At 42.2% G+C, this 23,486-nt stretch overlaps 1 protein-coding gene and 1 long non-coding RNA gene across 2 annotated transcripts in view; one reads left to right on the forward strand and one right to left on the reverse strand.

Annotated features, from left to right (window-relative positions):
* Window positions 1-769: 769 nt before the first annotated feature.
* On the reverse strand, window positions 770-5,205 carry LOC132818622 (uncharacterized). The gene is made up of 3 exons (XR_009645003.1): window positions 5,174-5,205; window positions 4,559-4,651; window positions 770-842 (listed from the first exon to the last, which is right to left on the reverse strand). It is a non-coding gene; the product is annotated as an uncharacterized LOC132818622 (long non-coding RNA).
* Window positions 5,206-17,429: 12,224 nt separating this feature from the next.
* The window catches only part of golph3a (golgi phosphoprotein 3a), an 81,028-nt gene continuing 74,971 nt past the window's right edge, over window positions 17,430-23,486 (forward strand). The window contains exon 1 of the mRNA XM_060856572.1: window positions 17,430-17,833. Within this exon, the coding sequence (XP_060712555.1) occupies window positions 17,639-17,833 (195 nt within the window). The 5' untranslated portion in view covers window positions 17,430-17,638. The remainder of the gene's footprint in view (window positions 17,834-23,486) is intronic.

Below are 23,486 nucleotides of genomic sequence, written 5' to 3' on the forward strand. Positions count from 1 at the left end.
CCTTTGCGAGGAGCTGATGGAAGGTGTTTATTGGCTTATGAGCAACTAAGGTTCCCAGGGTTCTGAGTAGTTGGGTGGTTACCTCTGACATATCTTTGATGTATGGTATGGTCACTATCATGTCTGTCAAACTATCGAAACTCACCCATAACAATGATACAGACACCACAGAGACATGGATAAAGAACCTCTCAGACTGGCCAGTCACAGACTCGGGGAAATCCATCCTGATACGCGGACTAAATTCTAACTACAAAGATGCCAGGGAAACCAATTTCCTCACAGCCCGAGAGTCCACACTAAAAAGCAACGACTGGATGAAGAAACACAACAGTCTATCAGACAGATGATAGCTCCGACCCTAACCAGAAAAGGAAACCGGAATACATGCACCACAGAAGAAAGGAAAACACTGGAGAAACTCAAAAGGAACAAGAACATAGTAATATCACCAGTGGACAAACGAAGGATGACGATAATACTCAACAGAAACCAGTACACAGAGAAAGCAAATTAACTACTCAGTGATTTTTTTTTATTTCAAAAATATACTTTATTCATAAAATATGCATAGAATAATTTGATACACTGTACATTAGGTGATGCCATTCATATTTCCACATTTACATACACAGCTCTGAATTATCATTATTCCATACAGCTCTGTGCATCTCTCACTCATGTATTGAGCTGAGGCGTCAGCAGAGCCCAAATGACTGCATGGGCCCCCTGATACTGCCATTTACCAACAGGTGGCGATAGACACGATCCCACAACTTGAGGACAGGATTGCCATGACACTCAAGCGTCTACACAGCACAGTAGGCATCAGCAAAACAGACCTGCAAAAGAAGAAACCCAACAGATCCAATACACCCCGATTCTCTGGATTACCCAAGGTTCACAAAGCAGGAGTACCGTAGGGCCTATTAATATCTCTCCCAGGGACACCTACCTACAGGTGAGTCAAGGAGCTGCAAACAAGACTGAAACACCGAATAGAATACTCCAACCACTCTATTCACTCCTAAGAGTTCCTCAACATCACCAGAAACACCAAAATAGAAGAGGATGAAATAATGTTTTTATTTGATTTAACAGCACTCTTTATATGTACAGACATCAACCTAGCTAAGGATGCCATTGCCACATTATTGGAGAATGTGGTTATTAGGATACCCGATGACACCAGCAGCATTAACAAAAACAGCACATTGAAACTATTAGACCTATGCCTGCAAACTCACTTTATATTCAATGGACAAATGTACACACAAATCAATAGAACACCAGTGGGGGTCCTCAATATCAGGACTGATAACAGAAGCAGTAATGCAATGCTTAGAATGGAAAGCCCTCCCTATCATCTAACCCAAACTCTTGATCCAGTGTGTAGATGACACCTTTATCATCATTAACTTACAAAAATGGAAGAAACCCATCACCACATCAATAACGTCCTCACCTTTCCCACTGACTCTTGGGGACTTATAACATACCCCAGTAAATTGGTTGCCCCCTGAATATTCTCAAGTTCTACTCACAAGGTCTCTTTTGAGGACCCTCTCTTTATTGAAGTAATTGACTCCTTAATTAATAGTGCTATACCAGACCATTTTTACACTCTCCTCTGTCTTATCCAAAGATCCTGTACTCCAGAATGTTGAGTTGTAAGTTCAGCCCATCCCTCAATCATGTTTCCGTGATGGCAACAACATCACAGTTCTATGTCCCAATCCATGTCATTAACTCATCAGTCTGATCTATTAAATGCCTAACATTAAAGACCATCCAGCCTATCTTATTTTCTTGACACTCCATATAGCTGAATTCACTGTGACTGGCTTCCTTTATTCAGATGGGTCCAGGAGAGGCAGATGGAGTTCACTTTAGATAAATGTGAGGTATTGCATTTTGGTAAGGCAAATTAGGGCAGGACTTATACACTTAATGGTAGGCCCCGGGGAGTGTTGTTGAAGGAAGATACCTTAGGATCAGGTTCATAGTTCCTTGAAAGTGGAGTCACAGGTAGACAGGGTAGTGAAGATGATATTTGGTATGCTTGCCTTTATTGATCAATGCATTGATTATAGGAGTTGAAATGTCATGTTGTGGTTTTACAGGACATTGAAGAGGCCACTTGTGGAATACTGTGTTCAGTTCTGGTCCCCTTGCTATGGGAAGGGTATTGTGAAACTTGAAAGGGTTCAGAAAAGATTTACAAGGATGTTGCTCGGGTTGAATTATAGGAAGAGGCTGAACAGGCTGGAACTATTTTCCCTGGAGCATCGTAGGCTAAGGGGTGACCTTATATAGGTTTATAAAATCATGAGGGGCATGTATAGACTGAATAGCCAAGATCTGTTTCTATGCTGTGTGACTCTATGACTTGCCCTGCCTTACTTCCCAAGAGAAGGTCAAGTTTTGCTTCTTCTCTAGGAGATAAATCTACATATTGATACAGAAAATTTTGTTGAACAACATTTTTTAGTAAATATTTTTATTGAAAAAAGGATTTGAGGTTTTTTACAAACTTACAAAATTCCCCCACAGTAGGCTATTATACAAAATGAGGAGGAATGGGATTGTGGGAGACATGGTGGGCGGCACGGTGGCACAGTGGTTAGCACTGCTGCCTCACAGCACCTGAGACCCGGGTTCAATTCCCGACTCAGGTGACTGACTGTGTGGAGTTTGCACGTTCTCCCCGTGTCTGCGTGGGTTTCCTCCGGGTGCTCCGGTTTCCTCCCACAGTCCAAAGATGTGCGGGTCAGGTGAATTGGCCATGCTAAATTGCCCGTAGTGTTAGGTAAGGGGTAAATGTAGGGGTATGGGTGGGTTTCGCTTCGGCGGGTCGGTGTGGACTTGTTGGGCCGAAGGGCCTGTTTCCACACTGTAAGTCTAATCTAATCTAAAATAACAGTTTGGATCAGTAATTGGCTTGCTGAAAGAAAACAGAGTTGTAGTTGATGGAACATGTTCATCTTGGTGTCCAGTTACTAGCAGCGTACCACAAGGGTCGGTGTTGGGTCCACTGCTGTTCGTCATTTTTATAAATTACCTGGATGAAGGCTTAGAAGGGTGAGTTAGTAAATTTGCGGACAACACTAAGGTCAGTGGAGTTGTGGATAGTGACGAAGGATGGAGTAGGTTGCAGAGAGACATAGATAGGATGCAGATCTGGGCTGAGAGGTGGCAAATGGAGTTTAATGTTGACAAATGTGAGGTGATACACTTTGTATGGAGTAATCGGAATGCAAAGTACTGGGCTAATGGTAAGATTCTTGGGAGTGCAGATGAGCAGAGAGATCTCGGTGTCCATGTACACAGATCCCTGAAAGCTGCCACCCAGATTGACAGGGTTGTTAAGAAGGTATACAGTGTTTTGGCCTTTATTAATAGAGGGATTGAGTTCCAGAACCAGGAGGTTATGCTGCAGCTGTACAAAGCTCTGGTACGGCCACACTTGGAGTATTGTGTACAGTTCTGGTCATCGCATTATAAGAAGGATGTGGAAGCTTTGGGAAGGGTGCAAAGGAGATTTACTAGGATGTTGCCTGGCATGGAAGGAATGTCTTATGAGGAAAGGCTGAGGGCCTTGAGGCTGTTCTCGTTAGAGAGAAGAAGGTTGAGAGGTGACTTAAAAAAGACATACAAGATAATCAGAGGTTAGATAGGGTGGACAGGGCTTTTGCCTGAAACATCGAATTCGCTGCTCGTTGGATGCTGCCTGAACTGCTGTGCTCTTCCAGCACCACTGATCCAGAATCTGGTTTCCAGCATCTGCAGTCATTGTTTTTACCAGGGAGAACCTTTTTCCAAGTATGGGGATGGCAAACATGAGGGGACACAACATTTAAGTGAGGGGAGATAGGTATAAGACAGATGTCAGAGGTAGTTTCTTTACTCAGAGAGAAGTAAGGGTATGGAATGCTTTGCCTGCAACGGTAGTAGATTTGCCAAGTTTAAGTGCATTTAAGTCATCATTAGACAGGCAAATGGACGTACATGGAATAGTGTAGGTGGGATGGGCTTCAGATTAGTATGACAGGGCGACGCAACATCGAGGGCCGAAGAGCCTATACTGCGCTGTTATGTTCTATGTACAAAACCAGTGCAAAGTAGTTTGACAACTTTATAATATAATAGAAATAATAGAAAACAAACTACTACTCTACTCCACAGACTACCAAAACACGAAAAAAACCACAAAAAAATCTATAAAACTACAATTCAATAAATAATCAAGGAGAAAGAAGAAAAATAAATAAACATGAAATAAAATTAAACCGCATTATAACAAGATAACTTAAATTATATTCAATTAAATTACTGCACTCAGCGCAATCGTATCGCAGCTCCCCACCACTGGGACCAATAGTAAGTAAACCCGTATTTGTTAGGGATTCCTCCCAATATGGGTCCCCTGACCGACAGACACAACCCTCACAGCTACACAAGGCCCTGAATAGTATAGCCGATATGTTTGTACAGATAGAATTCAAAAAGGGCCTTCATGTTCTGTAAAACAATTACCATTTCTGGTGCACATACTCACAAGAAAGTCCGGGGGATGTGTTCCATGACTATCCTACGCCAACTTGAGAATCATAGGGGATTCTCTGTCACCCAGCTCATTAGAATGTTTTTCCTCATGCAGAAAGAAAGAATATTAAACAATTTCTTCCCATGCGCATCCAGGGAGGGAAGATTGTTGAACATCTTTAACAAATTCCAAGCCCTTCACACTATGGCAGTCCTCGTCTATGTTTAGAAAGTTAAAATCCCCTATTATTGAAACCTTATTATTCTTACAGATATCTGAGACATCTCTACATTGTCGCTTCTCAGTTTCCTGCTGACTACTGGGGGGAGGGGGACGGTGGGCTATAGGACATCCCCAACAAAGTGATCATCCTTTTCTTATTTTTGAGTTCCACCCATATAGATTCACTGGATTATCCCTCAGAAATATCCTATATACAGCAGTAATGTTTTCCCTAATCTAAAACACCACATCCCTCCTTTCCTGACATCCTTTTCTATCCCTCCTATAGCATACAAACCCCAGAATATTGAGCTGCCAGTCCTGTCCCACCCTCAGTCATGTTTCTCTAAGTTATGATTTCCCAGTCTCATGTTCCCATATATGCCAATAATTCATCCAACTTACCTGTAAGACCCCTTGCATTGAAATAAATGCAGTTTAATTCTTCAGAGTTACTTCTGTTCTTGTTCTTGCTCTGAGGAAATGTCACTCAACACAAAACATTAACTCTGATTTCTCTCCACAGATGCAGCTAGATCTGCTGAGCTCTTCCAGCAATTTCTATTTATTTCTCTGATTTACAGCATCCACAGTTCTTTCAGTTTTCAAGTATTTTGGTTGTAGCACAAATAAAGCAATCATTAACCTTTTTCCCAAGACAGCCAAATGCTTGTAATCAAAACTGTTCCTGAGATTTGGAATGGTCTGACCAGTGCATTGTCACTCAGTGATTGCTTTAAACTAGTTTCTTAAAAGTGATGGTAATTTACAGACACAACTTCTTATTATCTCTTAACTTGTTTCCTAAGATGTCAGCCAGCTGTGGAATTGTCCCTTTTTCATTAAATGTTATGGCTTTCCACTACAATTTTTTTTCTGTAATGACTTATTTAAGGTAAGAGAGTGTGTGATGTTAAATATAAATGATTAATTCACCAAATTGCTGCATATGTATCATATTGTAAGCCCTGTAGAATTTTGGCAGCTATCAGTATGTTTTGATTGACATTCTCTTTCTGGTGTGGATTTCCATAGCGACTGTTGGTGCCTGGCGCAATTTATTTAAAAATAGCAAAGGAAAGTAAGTAGTACACAGCCTTAAAACTAATACAAAAATTATAAAGTTATTTCATACTTAATAGTAAAAAGGTGCATGCAAAATATGCACATAACATCAGGGCATAAAGATAATTGATATGTGAAGATGAGATAAGGCTGCAAGCTTACACAAAAATCACAGCAGGATACATTTAACTGATACAGTATATGTTCGTAAGTAAGAGACAAAACTACTTGACTGTAAATAGATGATAGAATCTAATTTATAAGCTCACAGCACCAAAGCAAAACTTAAGCAGGTAATATAATTAGCAAGAACATGATTGCTTTTTAATGCATGATGAGGTAAAAGACTAGGTAATTTAGGGCATTAGGCTGAAAATTTGAAACTCTCATAGCTATACTTCTCTCACATCGGAGCTTTCTAACTCAAACATAATAAATGTCAATGGCTGGTGAGTATCAGTTGCTGATCATTCTTCAGCAAAATAATAGAAGGTGCTGTTGATGATCTGTTCAGCTTAGATTTGGGCAGGACCATTTGGCCCTGGCTCATAAGACCATAGGAGTGGAAGTAAGGCCATTCGGCCCATCGAGTCCACTCCGCCATTCAGTCATGGCTGATAGGCATTTCAACTCCACTTACCCGCATTCTCCCTGTAGCCCTTAATTCCTTGTGACATTAAGAATTTATCAATCTCTACCTTGAAGACATTTAGCGTCCCGGCCTCCACTGCACTCTGCGGCAATGAATTCCACAGGCCCACCACTCTCAGGCTGAAGAAATGTCTCCGCATTTCTGTTCTGAATTTACCCCCTCTAATTTTAAGGCTGTGTCCACGGGTCCTAGTCTCCTTGCTCCAGTGCCAGTATGTCCTTCCTGAGGGTGGGGACCAAAACTGGACACAGTACTCCAAATGGGACCTAACCAGAGCTTTATAAACTCTCAGTAGCACAACGGTGCTTTTATATTCCAACCCTCTTGAGATAAATGACAACATTGCATTCGCTTTCTTAATCATGGACTCATCCTGCATGTTTACCTTTACAGTAGTTACAAATTCCAATGTGATTGTGGAAAATGCTCCACTAGCAGAAATTCATGTTGCTAGGAAAATGGGTCAAGTTGAAAACCAATATTTTATCCGAAGACATCAAATATCCTCGTCTGCTTATTGCACATAAAATTTTGTGACTTGTCCAGTCATGTTTCTGTTCATTAGTGAGTCCAAGATATTGAAAGTTGGAAAATCAATGATGGTACTACGGTTGAATGTCAGGGTTACTCATTTCTTTTCCCAAAGCCTTTCCACAATCAACAAGGAAAAGTCAGGATTTCCATTTCAAAGAACAAAGAAAATTTACAGCCCAGGAACAGGCCGTTCGGCCCTCCAAGCCTGAGCCGATCCAAATGTACTGTCTAAACCTGTCGGTCAATTCCTAAGCATCGGTATCCCTCTACTCCCCATCTACTCATGCATTTGTCCAGACGCAACTTAAATGAATCTACTGTGCCTGCCTTTACCACCTCTGCTGGCAACGCGTTCCAAACGCCCACCACCCTCTGTGTGAAGTACTTGCCGCGTGTATCCCCCTTAAACTTTCCACCTCTCACCTTGAAAGCGTGACCTCTCGTTATTGAATCCTTCACCCTGGGAAAAAGCTTGTCTCTATCCACCCTGTCTTTACCCTTCATGATTTTATAAACCTCAATCAGATCCCCCCCCTCAATCTCCTTTTTTCTAATGAAAATAAACCTAACCTACTCAACCTTTCTTCATAGCTAGCACCTTCCATACCAGGCAACATCCTCGTAAACCTTGTCTGCACCCTCTCCAAAGTGTCCATATCCTTTTGGTAATGTGGCGACCAGAATTGTACACAGTATTCTAAATGCGACTGAACCAATGTCTTGTACAATGTTAACATGACTTACCAGCTCTTATACTCAATACCTTGTCCAATGAAGGCAAGCATACTAAATGCCTTCTTGACCACTCTATCCACCTGTGCAGCAACCTTCAGGGTACAATGAACCTGCACTCCTAGATCTCTCTGCCCATCAACTTTTCCCAAGGCTCTACCGTTCATTGTACAATTCACTCTAGAATTAGTCTTGCCTAAATGCATCACCTCACATTTGTCTGGATTGAAATCCATCTGACACTTTTCTGCCCAACTCTCTAGCCTATCTATATCCTCCTGTATTCTCTGACTGTCCCTTATGCTTTCTGCTACTCCACCAATCTTCATGTCATCTGCAAACAAGCTGATCATACCAACAGTGCCCTCTTCCAGATCATTTATGTATATTACAAACAACAGTGGCCCCAACACTGACACCTATGAAACACCACCAGTCACCTTTCCCCATTTCAAGAAACTCCCTTCAACTACTACTCTCTGTCTCCTGCTGCTCAACCAGTTCTTTATCCACCTAGCTAGAACACCTGTACACCATATGACTTCATTTTCTCCATTAGTCTACCATGGGGAACCTTATCAAATGCCTTGCTAACATCCATGTATATGATATCAACAGCCCTTCCTTCATCTATCAACTTGGTCACTTTCTCGAAGAACTCTATTAAGTTGGTAAAGCATGATCTCCCCCTCACAAAACCATGTTGCCTATCACTGATAAGCCCATTCTTTTCTAAATATAAATAGTTCCTATCCCTCAGTACCTTCTCCAGTAACTTTCCCACCACTGACATCAGGCTCACTGCTCTGTATTTACCTGGAATATCCCTACTACCCTTCTTGTACAGGGGGACAACATGAGCAACCCTCCGGCACCTCACCTGTATTTAATGATGCCACAAAGATAGCTGTCAGGGTCCCAACTATTTCCTCTCTTGCCTCCCTCAGCAACCTGCGATAGATCCTATCCGGTCCTGGGGATTTGTCCACCTTAATAACCTCTAGCCTACCCAACACATCTTCCTAGTTATGTCAACGTGATCCAGACGAATCAAACTTCTATCTCTAATCTCAACATTCATCATGTTTCTGTCCTCAGTGAACACTGATGCAAAGTAATCATTCAGAATCTCACCCATTCTCTCAGGTTCGGCACACAGCCTTCCTTCATTATTCTTTAGTGGACCAATTCTTTCTCTAGTTACTCGTTTGCTTCTTATATAAGAATAAAATGCTTTGGGATTCTCCTTAATTCTGCTCACAAAAGCTATTTCATGACCCCTTTTAGCCCGCTTGATTTCATGGGACATTGGCATCAGTTTTGAAACTGGGAGGATCTGTACCGATCAGACCATCTCCACCTGAACCGATCTGGAACCAGTGTTCTAGCGAAAAGGATAATTGGATGGTCACTAGGACTTTAAACTTGTAAGTCAGGGGGAAGGGAAAGGGAAAGCGAAAGCGACAGGGAGTATGGAGTCAAGTAGAAAGATAAACAGCAGGTTAGCACGTGTGCAGGGTTTAAGTTCAAGGCAGACTACGAATGAAGCAAAAAGGAATGTTAACTTAGGACATATTACTAGAGATGTTGGAAATCATGAGGATAAGAAAATTAGCATTAAGGCACTTTATCTGAATGCATGTTGTATTCGTAACAAAGTAGATGAATTAACGGCACAAATCATCATGAATGATTATGATGTGGTAGGCATCACAGAGATGGGGTTGCAGGGGTTCAGGACAGGCAGTTAACCCTCCAAGGATTTACAACTTATTGAAAAGACAGGGAGGTGGGCAGAGGGAACAAGGTTGCCTTGTTAGTTAAGAATGAAATTAAATCTATGGCACTGAATGACATAGGGTCAGATGATGTGGAGTCTGTGTGGGTGGAGTTGAGGGACCACAAAGGCACAAGAAAAAACAAAAAAGGCACAAAGGTACAGACCTCCTAACAGTGGTCAGGACAGGGGTGCAAGATATACTGGGGAATAGATAGGGCATGTCAGAAAGGCAAGTCACAGTGATCATGGGGGACTTCAATATGCAGGTGGACTAGGTGGATCCAAAGAAAGGGAATTCATGGAATGCTTACAAGATGGCTTTTTGAAACAGCTTGTAATGGAGCCCACAAGGGAGCAGGCTATTCTGAAGGTAGTGCTATGTAATGAGCCAGATTTTATAAAAGATCTTAAAGTAAGGGAACACTTAGGAGGCAGTGATTATAATATGCTAGAGTTTGGTCTGCAGTTTGAAAGAGAGAAGGCAAAATCGGATGTAATGGTTTCACGTTAAATAAAAGTAATTACAAGGGCATGAGAGAGGAACAGATGAAAATCAACTGCAAGCAGGCCTAGCAGTTGAGCAACAAAGGCAGGAGTTTCTGGGTGTAATTGAGGACATAGTACAGAGGTTCATCTCAAAGAAAAGAAAGATTATCCGGTGAAGTGGAGGGGATATTTGGGGGATTAGACAGTCATGGCTGACAAAGGAAGTAAGGAAAGGTATCAAAGAAAAAGAGAGAGCCTATAAAGTGACCAAGAGCAGTGGGAAATCAGAAGATTGGGAAGACTACAACAACAAACAGAGGATAACAAAGAGAGAAATAAGGAAGGAGAGGATCAGATACGAAGGTAGGCTAGTAAGTAATATTAGAAATGATTGTAAAAGTTTCTTTCAATACATAAGAAACAAATGAGAGATAAAAGTAGACATTGAGCTGTTCCAAATTGATGCTGGAAGGCTAGTACTGGGAGATGAGGAAATAGCTGAAGAACTTAACAAGTACTTTGCATCAGTCTTCACAGTGAAGACATGAGTAATATCCCAACAATTAACAACAGTTAGGGGACTGAGTTGAGTATGGTAGCCATTACAAAAGAGAAAGTGGTAGAAAAGCTAAAAAGACTAAAAATTGATAAATTTCCTGGCCCCAAAGGGCTACACCCTAGAGTTCTGAGGGAGGTGGCTGAGGAAATAGTGGAGGCATTGGTTGTGATCTTTCAAACGTCACTGGAGTCATGGAAAGTCCCAGATGATTGGAAGATCACTGTTGTAACCCACTTGTTCAAGAAAGGATCAAGACAAAGGATGGAAAATTATTGGCCGAATAGCCTAACCTCGGTTATTGGTAAAATCCATCATTAAGGAGATTTTGAAATTCTTGGAAGCGCAAGGCTGGATTAGAACAAGTCAGCATGGATTTAGTAAGGGATAGTCATGCCTGACAAACCTATGAAAAGAATTCTTTGAAGAGGTAACAAGTATATCAGACCAGGGAATGCCAGTGGATGTTCCCTATCTAGACTTCCAAAAGGCCTTTGATAAGATGCCTCATGGAAGGCTGCTGAGTAAAGTGAGAGCCCATGGTGTTCAAGGTGAGCTATTGGCATGGATTAGGGATTGGCTGTCTGATGGAAGGCAGAGAATTGGAATAAAAGGTTCTTTTTCGGAATGGCAGCCGTGATAAGTGGTATCATAGAGTCCTGCAGGGTTCAATGTTGGGGCCGCAGCTGTTAATTTTATATATTGAGCAAATGTGAGCAAATGTGAGGTCTTGCACTTTGGAGAAAAGCATACAGGCATGGACCAATTTCTAAATGGTGAGAAAATTCATAAAGCCAAAGTACAAAGGGATCTGGGTGTGCTAGTCCTGGATTCTGTAAAGGTTAACTTGCAGGTTGAGTCAATGATTAAGAAAGCGAATTTAACATCATTTACCTCAAGAGTGTTGGAATGTAAAAGCAGTGATGTGCTTCTGAGACTTTATAAAGCTCGAGTTAGGCCCCTGTTAGAATAATGTGCCCAATTTTGGGCCCCACACCTCAGGAAGGACATCTTGGCACTAGAGTGTGTCCAGCGGAGATTCACACAGATGAGCCCTGGAATAGTAGGCCTAACATATGATGAACTGATCCTGGGATTGAGTTCATTTAATATTCATTAGAGTTTAGAAGGTTAAGGGGAAATCTAATAAAAACTTACAGATAATGCATGGCTTAGAACGGGTGGATCCTGGGAAGTTGTTTCTGTTAGGTGGGGAGACTAGGACCCATGGGCACAGCTTTAGAATTAGAGGGAGTCAATTTGGAATGGAAATGAGGAGACAATTCTTCAGCCAGAGAGTGGTGGGCCTGTAGAATTCATTGCCACAGAGCACAGTGGTAGCTGGGATATTAAATGTCTTCAAGGCAGAGACTGATAAATTCTTGATCTTGCAAGGAATTAAGGGCTACGGGGAGAGTGGAGTGAAATGTCCGTCAGCCATGATTAAATGGCGTAGTGGACTCGATGGGCTGAATGGCCTTACTTCCACTCTATGTCTTATGGTCTTATGGTCTAGATTATTATGGGATACATTTAACTTGCCTGATTGTGTGCTGTATGCTATTCCAGCTATCTGTGACAAAACCAACCTATAGTTATTCATCCCTATTAGCAAGGTTACTGTTCCTGAAAAACCCTGCAAAAGATGAATTCACAGAGCTTTATAACTTATTGTAAAACTAGGATTAGGTTCCCGGACCTCAAGGTTATGACTTTCTCCCTATTATTTTTGGGTTAAAATAATAAACACTAAAACATTTGAACAAAAGTTAATACTAATAGAATAAAACATTAAAAACAATTGTAGTGTGTTTTTAGTGTAGCTAGCTAGTTGGGAGCCAATGACCATAATTCTATTAGTCTTAAAGGATAGACTGGACCTATACGTTCAAGTTCCAAATTTGGGAAAGCCAATTTTGAAAGTCTTAGACAAGACCTTTCAAACTTTGATTGGGGGCCAGATATTCACAAGTAAAGGGATGGCTGGAAATGGGAAGTCTTCAAAAATGAATGTCCAGAGACAATATGTTCCTGTTAGGGTGAAGGGAAAGGCCGGGAGTTGTCGGGAATGCTGGATGACTAAAGAATTTAAGGTTTTGGTCAAGAAAAAGAAGGAAATATATGTCAGATATAGGCAGCAGAGATCACGTGAATCCTTAGAAGAGTATAAAGACACTAGGAGTATAGTTAAGAGGGAAATCAGGAGGGCAAAAAGGGGACATGAGTTGGTTTTGGCAAATAGGGTTAAGGAGAATCCAAAGGGATTCTACAAATACCTTAAGGACAAAAGGGTAATTAGGGAGAGAATAGGGCCCCTTAAAGATCAGCAAGGCCCCAACATGTGGAACCGCAGGAAATAGGGGAGATACTAAATGAGTATTTTGCATCAGTGTTTACTGTGGAGAAGGATATGGAAGATACAGAATGTGAAGAAATAAAAAGTCACATCTTGAAATATGTCCATATTACAGAGGTGGTGGTGCTGGATGTCTTAAAATGCAGAAAGGTGGATAAATGCTCGGGATCTGATCAGGTGTACCATGGAACTCTGTGGGAAGCAAGGAAAGAGATTGCTGGGCCCCTTGCTAAAATTATTTTATCTTTGATAGTCGCAAGCGAGCTGTTGGTCACTGGAGATTGGCTAATGTAGTGCTACTATTTAAGAAGGGTGATAAAGGAAAGCCAGGGAGCTATAGACCAGTGAGCCTGACATTGGTAGACAAGTTGTTGGAGGGAATCTTGAGTGACAGGATTTACAGGTACTTGAAAAAGCAAGGACTGATTAAGGATAGTCAACATGGCTCTGTGCTTGGGAAATTGTGTCTCACTGATGTGATTGACATTTTGAATAAGTGACAAAGCGGATTGGTAAGGGGAGAGCAGTGGACGTGATCTATATGGACTTCAGTAAGACGTTTGACAAGGTTCTCATGGTAGACTGGTTAGCAAGGTTAGACCACAGGAATAAAGGAAGAACTAGCATTTTAGATACAGAACTGGCTCTAGGTAGAAGGCAGAGGATGATGGTGGAAGATTGCTTTTCAGGCTGTAGGCCTGTGATCAATAGTGTGTTATAAGGATCGGTGCTGCGTCCATGCTTTTTGTCATTTATATAAATGATTTGGATGTAAACATGGGAGATATAATTAGTAAGTTTGCAGATGACATGAAAATTGAAGATGTAGTGGACAGTGAAGAGGTAACATCAGAGTACAACAGGATCTAGATCAGATGGCCATTGGGCTGAGGAGTGACAGACGGAATCTAATTTAGATAAGCGTGAGGTGCCGAAAGACTGGAGGTTGGCTAACGTGGAGCCATTGTTTAAGAAGAGTGGTAAGGACAAGCCAGGGAACTGTAGACCAGTGAGCCTGACGTCGGTGGAGGACAAGTTGTTGGAGGGAATCCTGAGGGATAGGATGTACATGTATTTGGAAAGGCAAGGACTGATTAGGGATAGTCAACATGGCTTTGTGTGTGGGAAATCATGTCTCACAAACTTGATTGAGTTTTTTGAAGAAGTAACAAAGAAGATTGATGAGGGCAGAGTGCTAGATGTGATATATATGGACTTCATGAAGGCATTTGACAAGGTTCCCCATGGGAGACTGGTTAGCAAGGTTAGATCTCATGGAATACAGCAAGAACTAACCAACTGGATACAGAACTGGCTCAAAGGTAGAAGCCAGAGGATGATAACGGAGGGTTGTTTTTCAGACTGGAAGCCTGTGACCAGTGGAGTGCCACAAGGATCGGTGCTGGGCCCTCTACTTTTCGTCATTTCATTAAATGATTTGGGTGCGAGCATAAGAGGTATAGTTAGTAAGTTTGCAGATGACACCAAAATTGGAGTAGTGGACAGTGAAGGTTACCTCTGAATACAACAGGATCTTGATCAGATGGGCCAATGGGCTGAGAAGTGGCAGGTGGAGTTTAATTCAGATAAATGCAAGGTGCTGCATTTTTGGAAAGCAAATCTTAGCAGGACTTACACTTTTAATGGTAAGATCCTAGGGAGTGTTGCAGAATAAAGAGACCTTGGAGTGCAGATTCATAGCTCCTTCAAAGGAGAGTTGCAGGTAGATAGGATAGTGAAGAAGGCGTTTGGTATGCTTTCCTTTATCGGTCAGAGTATTAAGTACAGGAGTTGGGAGGTCATGTTGCGGCTGTATAGGATGGTTAGGCCACTGTTGGAATACTGCGTGCAATTATGGTCTCCTTCTTATCGGAAAGATGTTGTGAAAGGGTTCAGAAAAGATTTACAAGGATGTTACTGTGGTTGGAGGACTTGAGCTATAGGGAGAGGCTGAACATGCTGGGGCTGTTTTCCCTGGAGCATTGGAGGCTGAGGGGTGACCTTATAGAGGTTTACAAAATTAAATAGGGGCATGGATAGGATGAATAGACAAAGTCTTTTCCCTGAGTTGGGGGAGTCCAGAACTAGGGGGCATAGGTTTAGGGTGAGAGGGGAAAGATAAAAAGGCTGAAAATATGTTGCTGGAAAAGCGCAGCAGGTCAGGCAGCATCCAAGGAGCAGGAAATTCGACCTTTTGGGCATAAGCCCTTCTTCAGGAAAGATAAAAGGGACCTAAGGGGCAACATTTTCATGCAGAGGGTGGTATGTGTATGGAATGAGCTGCCAGAGGAAGTGGTGGAGGCTGGTACAATTGCAACATTTAAAAGTCATTTGGATGGCTATATGAATAAGAAGAGTGTGGAGGGATATGGGCTGGGCACTGGCAGGTGGGACTAGATTGGGTTGGGATAACTAGTCGGCATGGACAGGTTGGACCAAAAGGTCTGTTTCTGTGCTGTGCATCTCTATGACTCTATGGCTTAGAGGAATATGGCCAAATACTGGCAAATGAGACTAGGTTTATATGGGATATCTGGTCAGCATAGACAAGTTGGACCGAAGGGTCTGTTTCTGTGCTATGGCTTTGCATGGTTTTTGAGAATCCAAGCTTCCAACCAGTAATAATGTGTATTCACGATACAACACTGCTGAATCTGTGGCCACAGCAGGCAAAGGTTAGGGAAACTGGTGAATAGGAACATTTCAACCTGCAAATTCCCCTACTAAGTCACCCACAATCCTGACAGCTACATAACTGTTATTTCTTGTTCATTAAGCCAAACTTGTGGAATGCTGAAAGGATTCAACAAAGTAGCTCACTACCACCTTCTCTAAAGGAAGTAACACACACTAAGTGCTGGCCTTATCATACTAAACTTTTTTGTGGAGGTAACAAGCAAGGTAGGTAAAAGACCATAAGACCATTCGGCCCATCGAGTCCACTCCGCCATTCAATCATGGCTGATGAGCATTTCAACTCCACTTACCCACATTCTCCCCGTAGCCCTTAATTCCTTGTGACATCAAGAATTTGTCAATCTCTGCCTTGAAGATATTTAACGTCCCGGCCTCCACTGCACTCTATGGCAATGAATTCTACAGACTCAGCACTCTCTGGCTGAAGAAATGTCTCCGCATTTCTGTTCTGAATTGACCCCCTCTAATTCTAAGGCTGTGTCCACAGGTCCTAGTCTCCTCACCAAACGGAAACAATTTCCTAGTGTCCACCCTTTCCAAGCCATGTATTATCTTGTAAGTTTCTATTAAATCTCCCCTTAATCTTTTAAAGTCCAATGAATACAATCCCAGGATCCTCAGCCATTCCTCGTATGTTAGACCTACCATTCCAGGGATCACCCGTGTGAATCTCCGCTGGACACACTCCAGTGCCAGTATGTCCCTCCTGAGGTGTGGGGACCAAAACTGGACACAGTACTCCAAATGGGGCTTAACCAGAGCTTTATAAAGTCTCAGTAGCACAATGGTGCTTTTATATTCCAACCCTCTTGAGATGAGTGACAACAGTGCATTCGCTTTCTTAATCACGGACTCAACCTGCATGTTCACCTTTAGAGAATCCTCAACTAGCACTCCCAGATCCCTTTGTACTTTGGCTTTACGAATTTTCTCACCGTTTAGAAAGTAGTATACGCTTTTATTCTTTTTTTCCAAAGTGCAAGACATCGCATTTGCTCACATTCAATGGTGAATTCCAGAAGGCATTTGATAACGTGCCAAACTTTGGGCTATTTCATAAGAACCCAAGGTGCTGGAGATAATATATTAACATAGATAGAGGATTAGCTAATAAAAGACAGAAACAAAAAGTAATTGTTGAAAAAAAACTCAGCAGGTCTGACAACATCTGTACACAGAGTTAATATTTCGAGTCCAGTGACTTCTTCAGCACTCTTTCCTGAACGCCATACAAAGTTAAAAATCACACACCAGGTTATAGTCTAACAGGTTTAATAGGTCGCACTTCTAATTAGACCTGTTGGACTATAAGCTGGTATTTTTTAACTTTGTACACCCCAGTCCTACACCAGCATCGCCAAACCTGAACACCATGACCTCCTTAATTTCAGATTATTAAAATTCGCTTGCAACATTGAACCAGTAAGACTCTACACAGACCCCGAGCTCGAAGTGCCGCGCGCGCGCACACCACCCAACCTGTTCACTCTCGACCCTCACGCTCCCCCAGCTTCTCTCTCGCCCTTTCACTTCAGCCCCTCCCATCCCCTTCCGTCAGCTCCCTCCCAAACCAGACCCGCCCCCCCAATACGTCATCTACGTCCCTCCCACTCGCTGTTCCCCTCCAACCACGTCACCTCCAGACTAGACCCGCCCCCTCAATGGAGACCTCCAACCCCGCCTTCCAAACCAGGTCCTTCCCCACCATGCGCACCAGGTCCCGCCCCCTCAATCAGGCGCACGCCCCTCCCTCTTCCCTTCCAGCGACTCGGCAGCGTCTGCCACATCCCTCTGTGACGTCAGCAGGGTCGACGGGCCGCTTCTTCAGCCGCCGCCATATTGCTGGAAAGAAATCCAGCGACGGGGCTTTCGGCTTCCCCCTTCTCCCGGAGTTTCCACCTTGTACCGCCGGCACTGAGCGAAGACAACCGCTCCCCTCCTTGACAAATTTATGAAGCCTCCTTCCTGACAAGGCAGAAACGGTAGCGGCTGACCCCGATCCTCCTCGAGCCATGTCGACTCTCACTCAGAGGAACTCCGGCCTCGTCCAAAGGAAAACCGAAGCTTCGAGAAACGCGGAAAAAATCCCTGACGGCGACGACGACCGGAGGGCCGAGCATGAGCAGGAAGACGAGAAAGGCGACTCGAAAGAAACTCGCCTGACCCTGATGGAGGAGGTCCTGCTCTTGGGCCTGAAGGACCGGGAGGTCTAGTTTATTTTATTCAGTTTCCATGAGCTGCGATAACATGACTATGTCTGCCTTTTTAGATAGAAGACAAGTCTGATTTTGTGTGAAAGTGTAGGCTCGAAAGATTGTCAACCTAACATGAACGGAAGGTGTTTGAAGGGAGAGGCGGGCTCGAGAAATGATTGAGGTGTTTATTGACCAGTACTGAAGGGCGGAGTTGCTGGGATAGCAGGTGGGATGGAGTTGGTCCAATAGGACTGATGGAGGGTGGTTCCTTCCGCACATCAAGTGTGGTTGCTTTCTTCTGTACACAATACCTGCACTGAGTGAACACCACTGAACACCAGCTCAGTTCCGGTTGCAGGCAGACTGAGCCAAGCGTTGGTTCTGGGAAGACTTGATAACCGAACTGTATCAAGCCGTTAAATAGAAAGGCTTTGCCATTTTTCTAGTGGGGCGGCGAACTGAGTAGAACGATTGTTTGCAAAGGAACAGAGACGACAGGAAATCTAAATATTAAGAGGAACCTAGGACCGCCAAGTGCAGAAAACACGAAACAATACCAGTTTATATTTATGCAGCAGGCTCAAGGTAGGAAAACGTCCCAAGGCACATCACCACAGGAACTTTGCAAAACAAACATGCTCAGCCGCGCAAAGGGATAATCGTTAAATGTTAGGTGGAAGAGGTCGGAAAAGTTGGAAAATAAGGCACAAATGCAAGAACTTGAGTCACTGACAGCTGAAGGCCGGGTCACTAGTTGTGAGCATTTAGAGTCAGGAATGCTCAAGGACAGAACGAGAAGATCACATACCTGAGCGATTGTTGGCTGGAGGTAGAGACAGGAATGTGTGAGGCAGTGAAGGGATTTAAAGGCAAAGCTGCCTATTTTAGCTTCAACAAAAGCCACACTAGGTTAACAAACAGTGATGGGTGAATGGAATTCTGAGAATTGGGAGGTGGAAAATTGAATGATCCTATGTTTATGGAAGATACATGAGGCATTGGCCAAGAATGTGTTTTCATTGTCAAGGTAACAAAGAAATAGATGGGGGTTGCAAAAGCAGATGAGATTGAGATGAAGTTGGGCATTGTAATTTTGTGAAAATAAAGGTGGTTAGTAATGGCGCAACATGTGGTCAGAAGCTCAACTAAGAATGTCAGAAGATGGTGGAGTTGTGAACAGTCTGATTTGGTCCCAACAACTTGCCAGAGACAGCGATAGATTTCTTGACTAAAACTCTTAATTTTGCAGGAAGTCTGAGCCTTGTTATGTTATGGTCTTTTTTTTCTGAGATTCTTACACACTTGATGCAACTGCAGCATGCCAGCTTTTGTGAACAACCAAAGTTTTATTAAGCACAGTACAGGACAAGCTTTCTGGAGAAACCCTTCAACACTGTGCAACGCTTGCAAAAGCCATGTCAAGGGATCTCTCTGGGCAAAGGAAACGGTCCTTCTTTTATACAAAATCTTTACGTCACAGTCAGTAATGCCCAAAAGACAGCCTCCAGCCATCCCCCCTATAGTCACATGTCACTCAAGACATGACACCTGATTATCTTCAGAAACAGTGTAATGTAAATCATCTCTTAATGGCCAAGTCTGTTGTGAATTGTCTCGTTTAACTACAAGAAGTAGTCAGAATTTTTAATTGCACGGCTGAGTAGGGGATGATAGTGTAACTCTTTTACTTTGAATAACTAGGAAATGGCCATGCAAATAGCTCTGAATGGCAATGGATGGAGATGTAAATTCTTTACATTCTACCTGTAAGACAGAGACATCCCACCCTAGCCTCGGGGCATCCATTTTCCTGCAGGTCAGCAGAGCAAATTAACCCTTTAATATCTCCGATACAGGAACTGGGTTGAGTTTAAACATACTTCAGCATGACTACATTTGCATGACTGTATGTTTCACTTTTTAAAAAAAAAATGCTTGAAGCTGTTATTGGTTTTAAAACAATTCGATAGATTTATTTGTTTAGGTGAAATTGCTCTAGAATTATTGTAGACCAGCTCGACTAAGAATGCCACATGATGAACAGTCTGATTTGGTCCCAGGAACTTACCAGGGAGGGTGATCATCTTCCTATTATTTAAGTGTTGGAATCTTCACTTAAACAATCCTGGATATTGGGCAAGAATCTGGGCAGTGCAGATATAATGTCATATGACTGGTGACAGGATGGAGCTGAGTGTTGTTGACCTGCCTGTGAAAACTGACATCCTTTTTTTGATTAATTGTCTTGGGCCACATTGATAGGTAGGTAAAAGGATCTTTGGATCACCACCTTTAAGGAACACCAAATGATCTGGAAGCATTGCAGGTGACCTTGTGAATATGAGTTGGTAATCAGTCATAGGCTTTTCTATCTAGTGAGATGATGGTGGTGAGGTGTTGGAGATGGAAGATATAGATCTGTCGGGATAGTTTGCCTTTGGCATTAACATGAAGCATGTAATTTATGATTTTGATAAGAAGCTATTTTAGTGTTGTGGCAGAGGCAGAAATTTTGATTGGAAAAAGTTAAATGTGAAGCCCTCCAGGTTGGAGACAGTTTGGTATAGATTGTGGGGACAATTTTAAAACATTGAATCATAAAGATGTACAGTACGGAAACAGACTCTTTGATCCAACTTGTTCAGGCTGACCAGATATCCTAAATAAATTTAGTCCCATTTGGCCCATATTCCTCTTAAACCCTTAATATTCATAAACTCATCCAGGTGCAATTTAAATGTTGTAATTGTACTAGCCTTCACACTTTCTTGACACCCGGACCAACCAACCCAACCACCCCATGGCTCAACACTTCAACTCCCCCTCCCATTCCACCAAGGACATGCAGGTCCTTGGACTTCATCGCCAGACCATAGCAACATGACGGCTGGAGAAAGAGCGCCTCATCTTCCGCCTAGGAACCCTCCAACAAGGGATGAACTCAGATTTCTCCAGTTTCCTCATTTCCCCTCCCCCCCACCTTGTCTCAGTCCCAACCCTCGAGCTCAACATCACCTTCCTAACCTGCAATTTTCTTCCTGATCTCTCCGCCCCCGCCCCCACTCCCACCCTCACTCCGGCATATCACCCTCACCTTAACCTCCTTCCACCTATCTCATTTGCAACGCCCCTCCCCCAAGTCCCTCCTCTCTTACTTTTATCTTAGCCTGCTTGGCACACCTTCCTCATTCCTGAAGGGCTCATGCCCGAAATGTTGATTCTCCTGCTCCTTGGATCCTGCCTGACCTGCTGCACTTTTCCAGCAACACATTTTCAGCTCTGATCTCCAGCATCTGCAGTCCTCACTTTCTCCTTCACACTTTCTCCATCCGCTCATTCCATACACACCACCACTGTCTGCGTGAAAATGTTGACCTCCGGTCCCTTTTAAATCTTTCTCCTCTCACTCTAAGCCTATGCTCTCTGGTTTTGGGTTCCCCCACCCCAGGGAAATTATCTTGTTTATTTATCCCATCCAAGGCCTCATTTTATAAACATCTATAAGGTCACCTGTCAACCTCTGATGCTCTAGGGAAAATAACCTTCATCTATTCAGCTTCTCCCTGTAGCTCAAACCCTGGTAACATCCTTGTAAATCTTTTCTGAACTCTTTCAAGTTTCATAACATCCTTCCTATAGCAGAGAGACCACAATTGTACACAGTAGTCCAAAAGTGACCTAACCAATGTCCTGTACATTCACAACATGACACATTAACTTTATTTAATTTCAAATATTGATAGGCATGCCATGTAGTTTCACAATACTAATTTATATTTGTGTCTGAGGCTGAGTAGCATGGAAGGCACGATTTAATCATTACTACAGGTCTATACTTAGAGCTAAAATTTAAAATGTGGGAAAGGCTTGCCAAAATACTAATTTTGTAGCAATTGAGTCTCAATACAGGAGTTAGATATAGTTTAAAAATACTTTTTCAACAAGTTATAGTTGTATGACTATGATTTCCATTACTCTGAAAAATGTTTGAGGCTGTTGAATAATGGTCTTTTACTATATTGTAAGCATTTATGAAGTTTAATATTTTTAAGAAAAAATTGCTGTACAACTGTTTTAGGTCAGTGTGTTTGCTAAGTGACTTTTGTTTTGGAGTATTCGTGATCTAAATCCAAGAATAAAGTAAAACTTGCCCAATTTGCTATAAATGATGTAAAAATAAATCTGTCTGTAATTTGTTTGCAGTAGCAGCCTTACAGTAAAGTTTACTTGTAAAATAAATTCATTAGATGGTGTTTACAGACTTCTCTATTCATCAAGTACCTTCCTTGTACAATTTCTGTATTTAGAATACATTTAGAAATGCTTATCTATACCAAGTTCTTTGGTGTGAGGAGGAAGTGAGGTCTGCAGATGCTGGAGATCAGAGCTGAAAATGTGTTGCTGGAAAAGCGCAGCAGGTCAGGCAGCATCCAAGGAACAGGAAATTCGACGTTTCGGGCATAAGCCCTTCAGGAACCTTTGCTGTGAGGGAAAGCTAATGAGGGTTTGAAGTTTATTTTAAAATTAGTTGTAATGCAAAATAGGTATACTTAATGTGCTGCGAGATTGGGGAAGTCAAAAATGCAGCCATGAAGTTGAGCCAAACATATGTTACCATCTCTGCTTTTAGTGCAATAGCTGAGCATAATGTGCTTCCATGAAAACTGCTTTTAAACCAGTTTTTGGATGTTAGATACTAAAAGTAAGCCTGTTCTCTCAAGATTCTAGTGTGCACTATAGGAAGAAATGGATGCCTGGCCATCTATTTTTGTTGGTACAGTTCCTAGATGTCTTCATAGTGAATCTGTTTTGTAGAGCTGAGCTCCACCATATTACAATAGATTAGCTTGACAGGGGTTATGATTTGACAAGTGGAAGTGGAGCATTTGGTATATTTGAGATTATGGTTTACTTATTCTAATCTGTCAATTCTGTCTGTTTATTCTGCACAATATTAAGAGGTGCTATGAAAGGTACTATGAATGGTTTCACTTGATTAAGGTGTATGGTTGCAAGAATAATTTGTTTTTGGTTTATTATTTTCCTCCCATATTTTAAGTCTTGCTAGTTGTTATATGACTCTTAAACATACCACACAGAATTGGTTAGTATGGGGAATAGGAAGTTGGAATGAGAGCTAAGGATGCCTCAGAACTTCTCAAGGCATAGAGATAGGACTTCTAACCAGCCTGCTTTGGCACTCTGCCACCACCGAGCCTGCCTTCACTCCCCTTCTAGAGCCTACAGGATTAACTTTCCCAAAACAATTTCTTAGAGTAAAATTGTTTATTTTCAGGCTCTTTATACCAAGAGTCTGCAAGTCAGAAAACAACAGAATCTGGCCCAGCATTTCACATTTCAAAACCTGCAAAAAAATTGATCTGAATAATTATTACTGTACCCACACATTCTACCAGATTAAGTATTTTCAGTATATTCTACTTGCAATGTAGGAAAGTATTTTGGGATTTCATCTTAATCTTACGTGGCAAATTCCAGATTTGTACTCCGATCATTTAGTGCAGCACAAGAAACAGATGGGGTTGAATGCCAAGGTCATCCAGATTACTGTTGCATCTTACCAGCCCAGATATTTTATACTGTTTGCTTTGAAACAAATTGTGCCATTTGGACTTATTTCAAAAGTTCCCAGAAAGGAGGATTT

Source organism: Hemiscyllium ocellatum, chromosome 1, assembly GCF_020745735.1.
Source record: "Hemiscyllium ocellatum isolate sHemOce1 chromosome 1, sHemOce1.pat.X.cur, whole genome shotgun sequence".
NCBI classification, from domain to species: Eukaryota; Metazoa; Chordata; class Chondrichthyes; order Orectolobiformes; family Hemiscylliidae; genus Hemiscyllium; species Hemiscyllium ocellatum.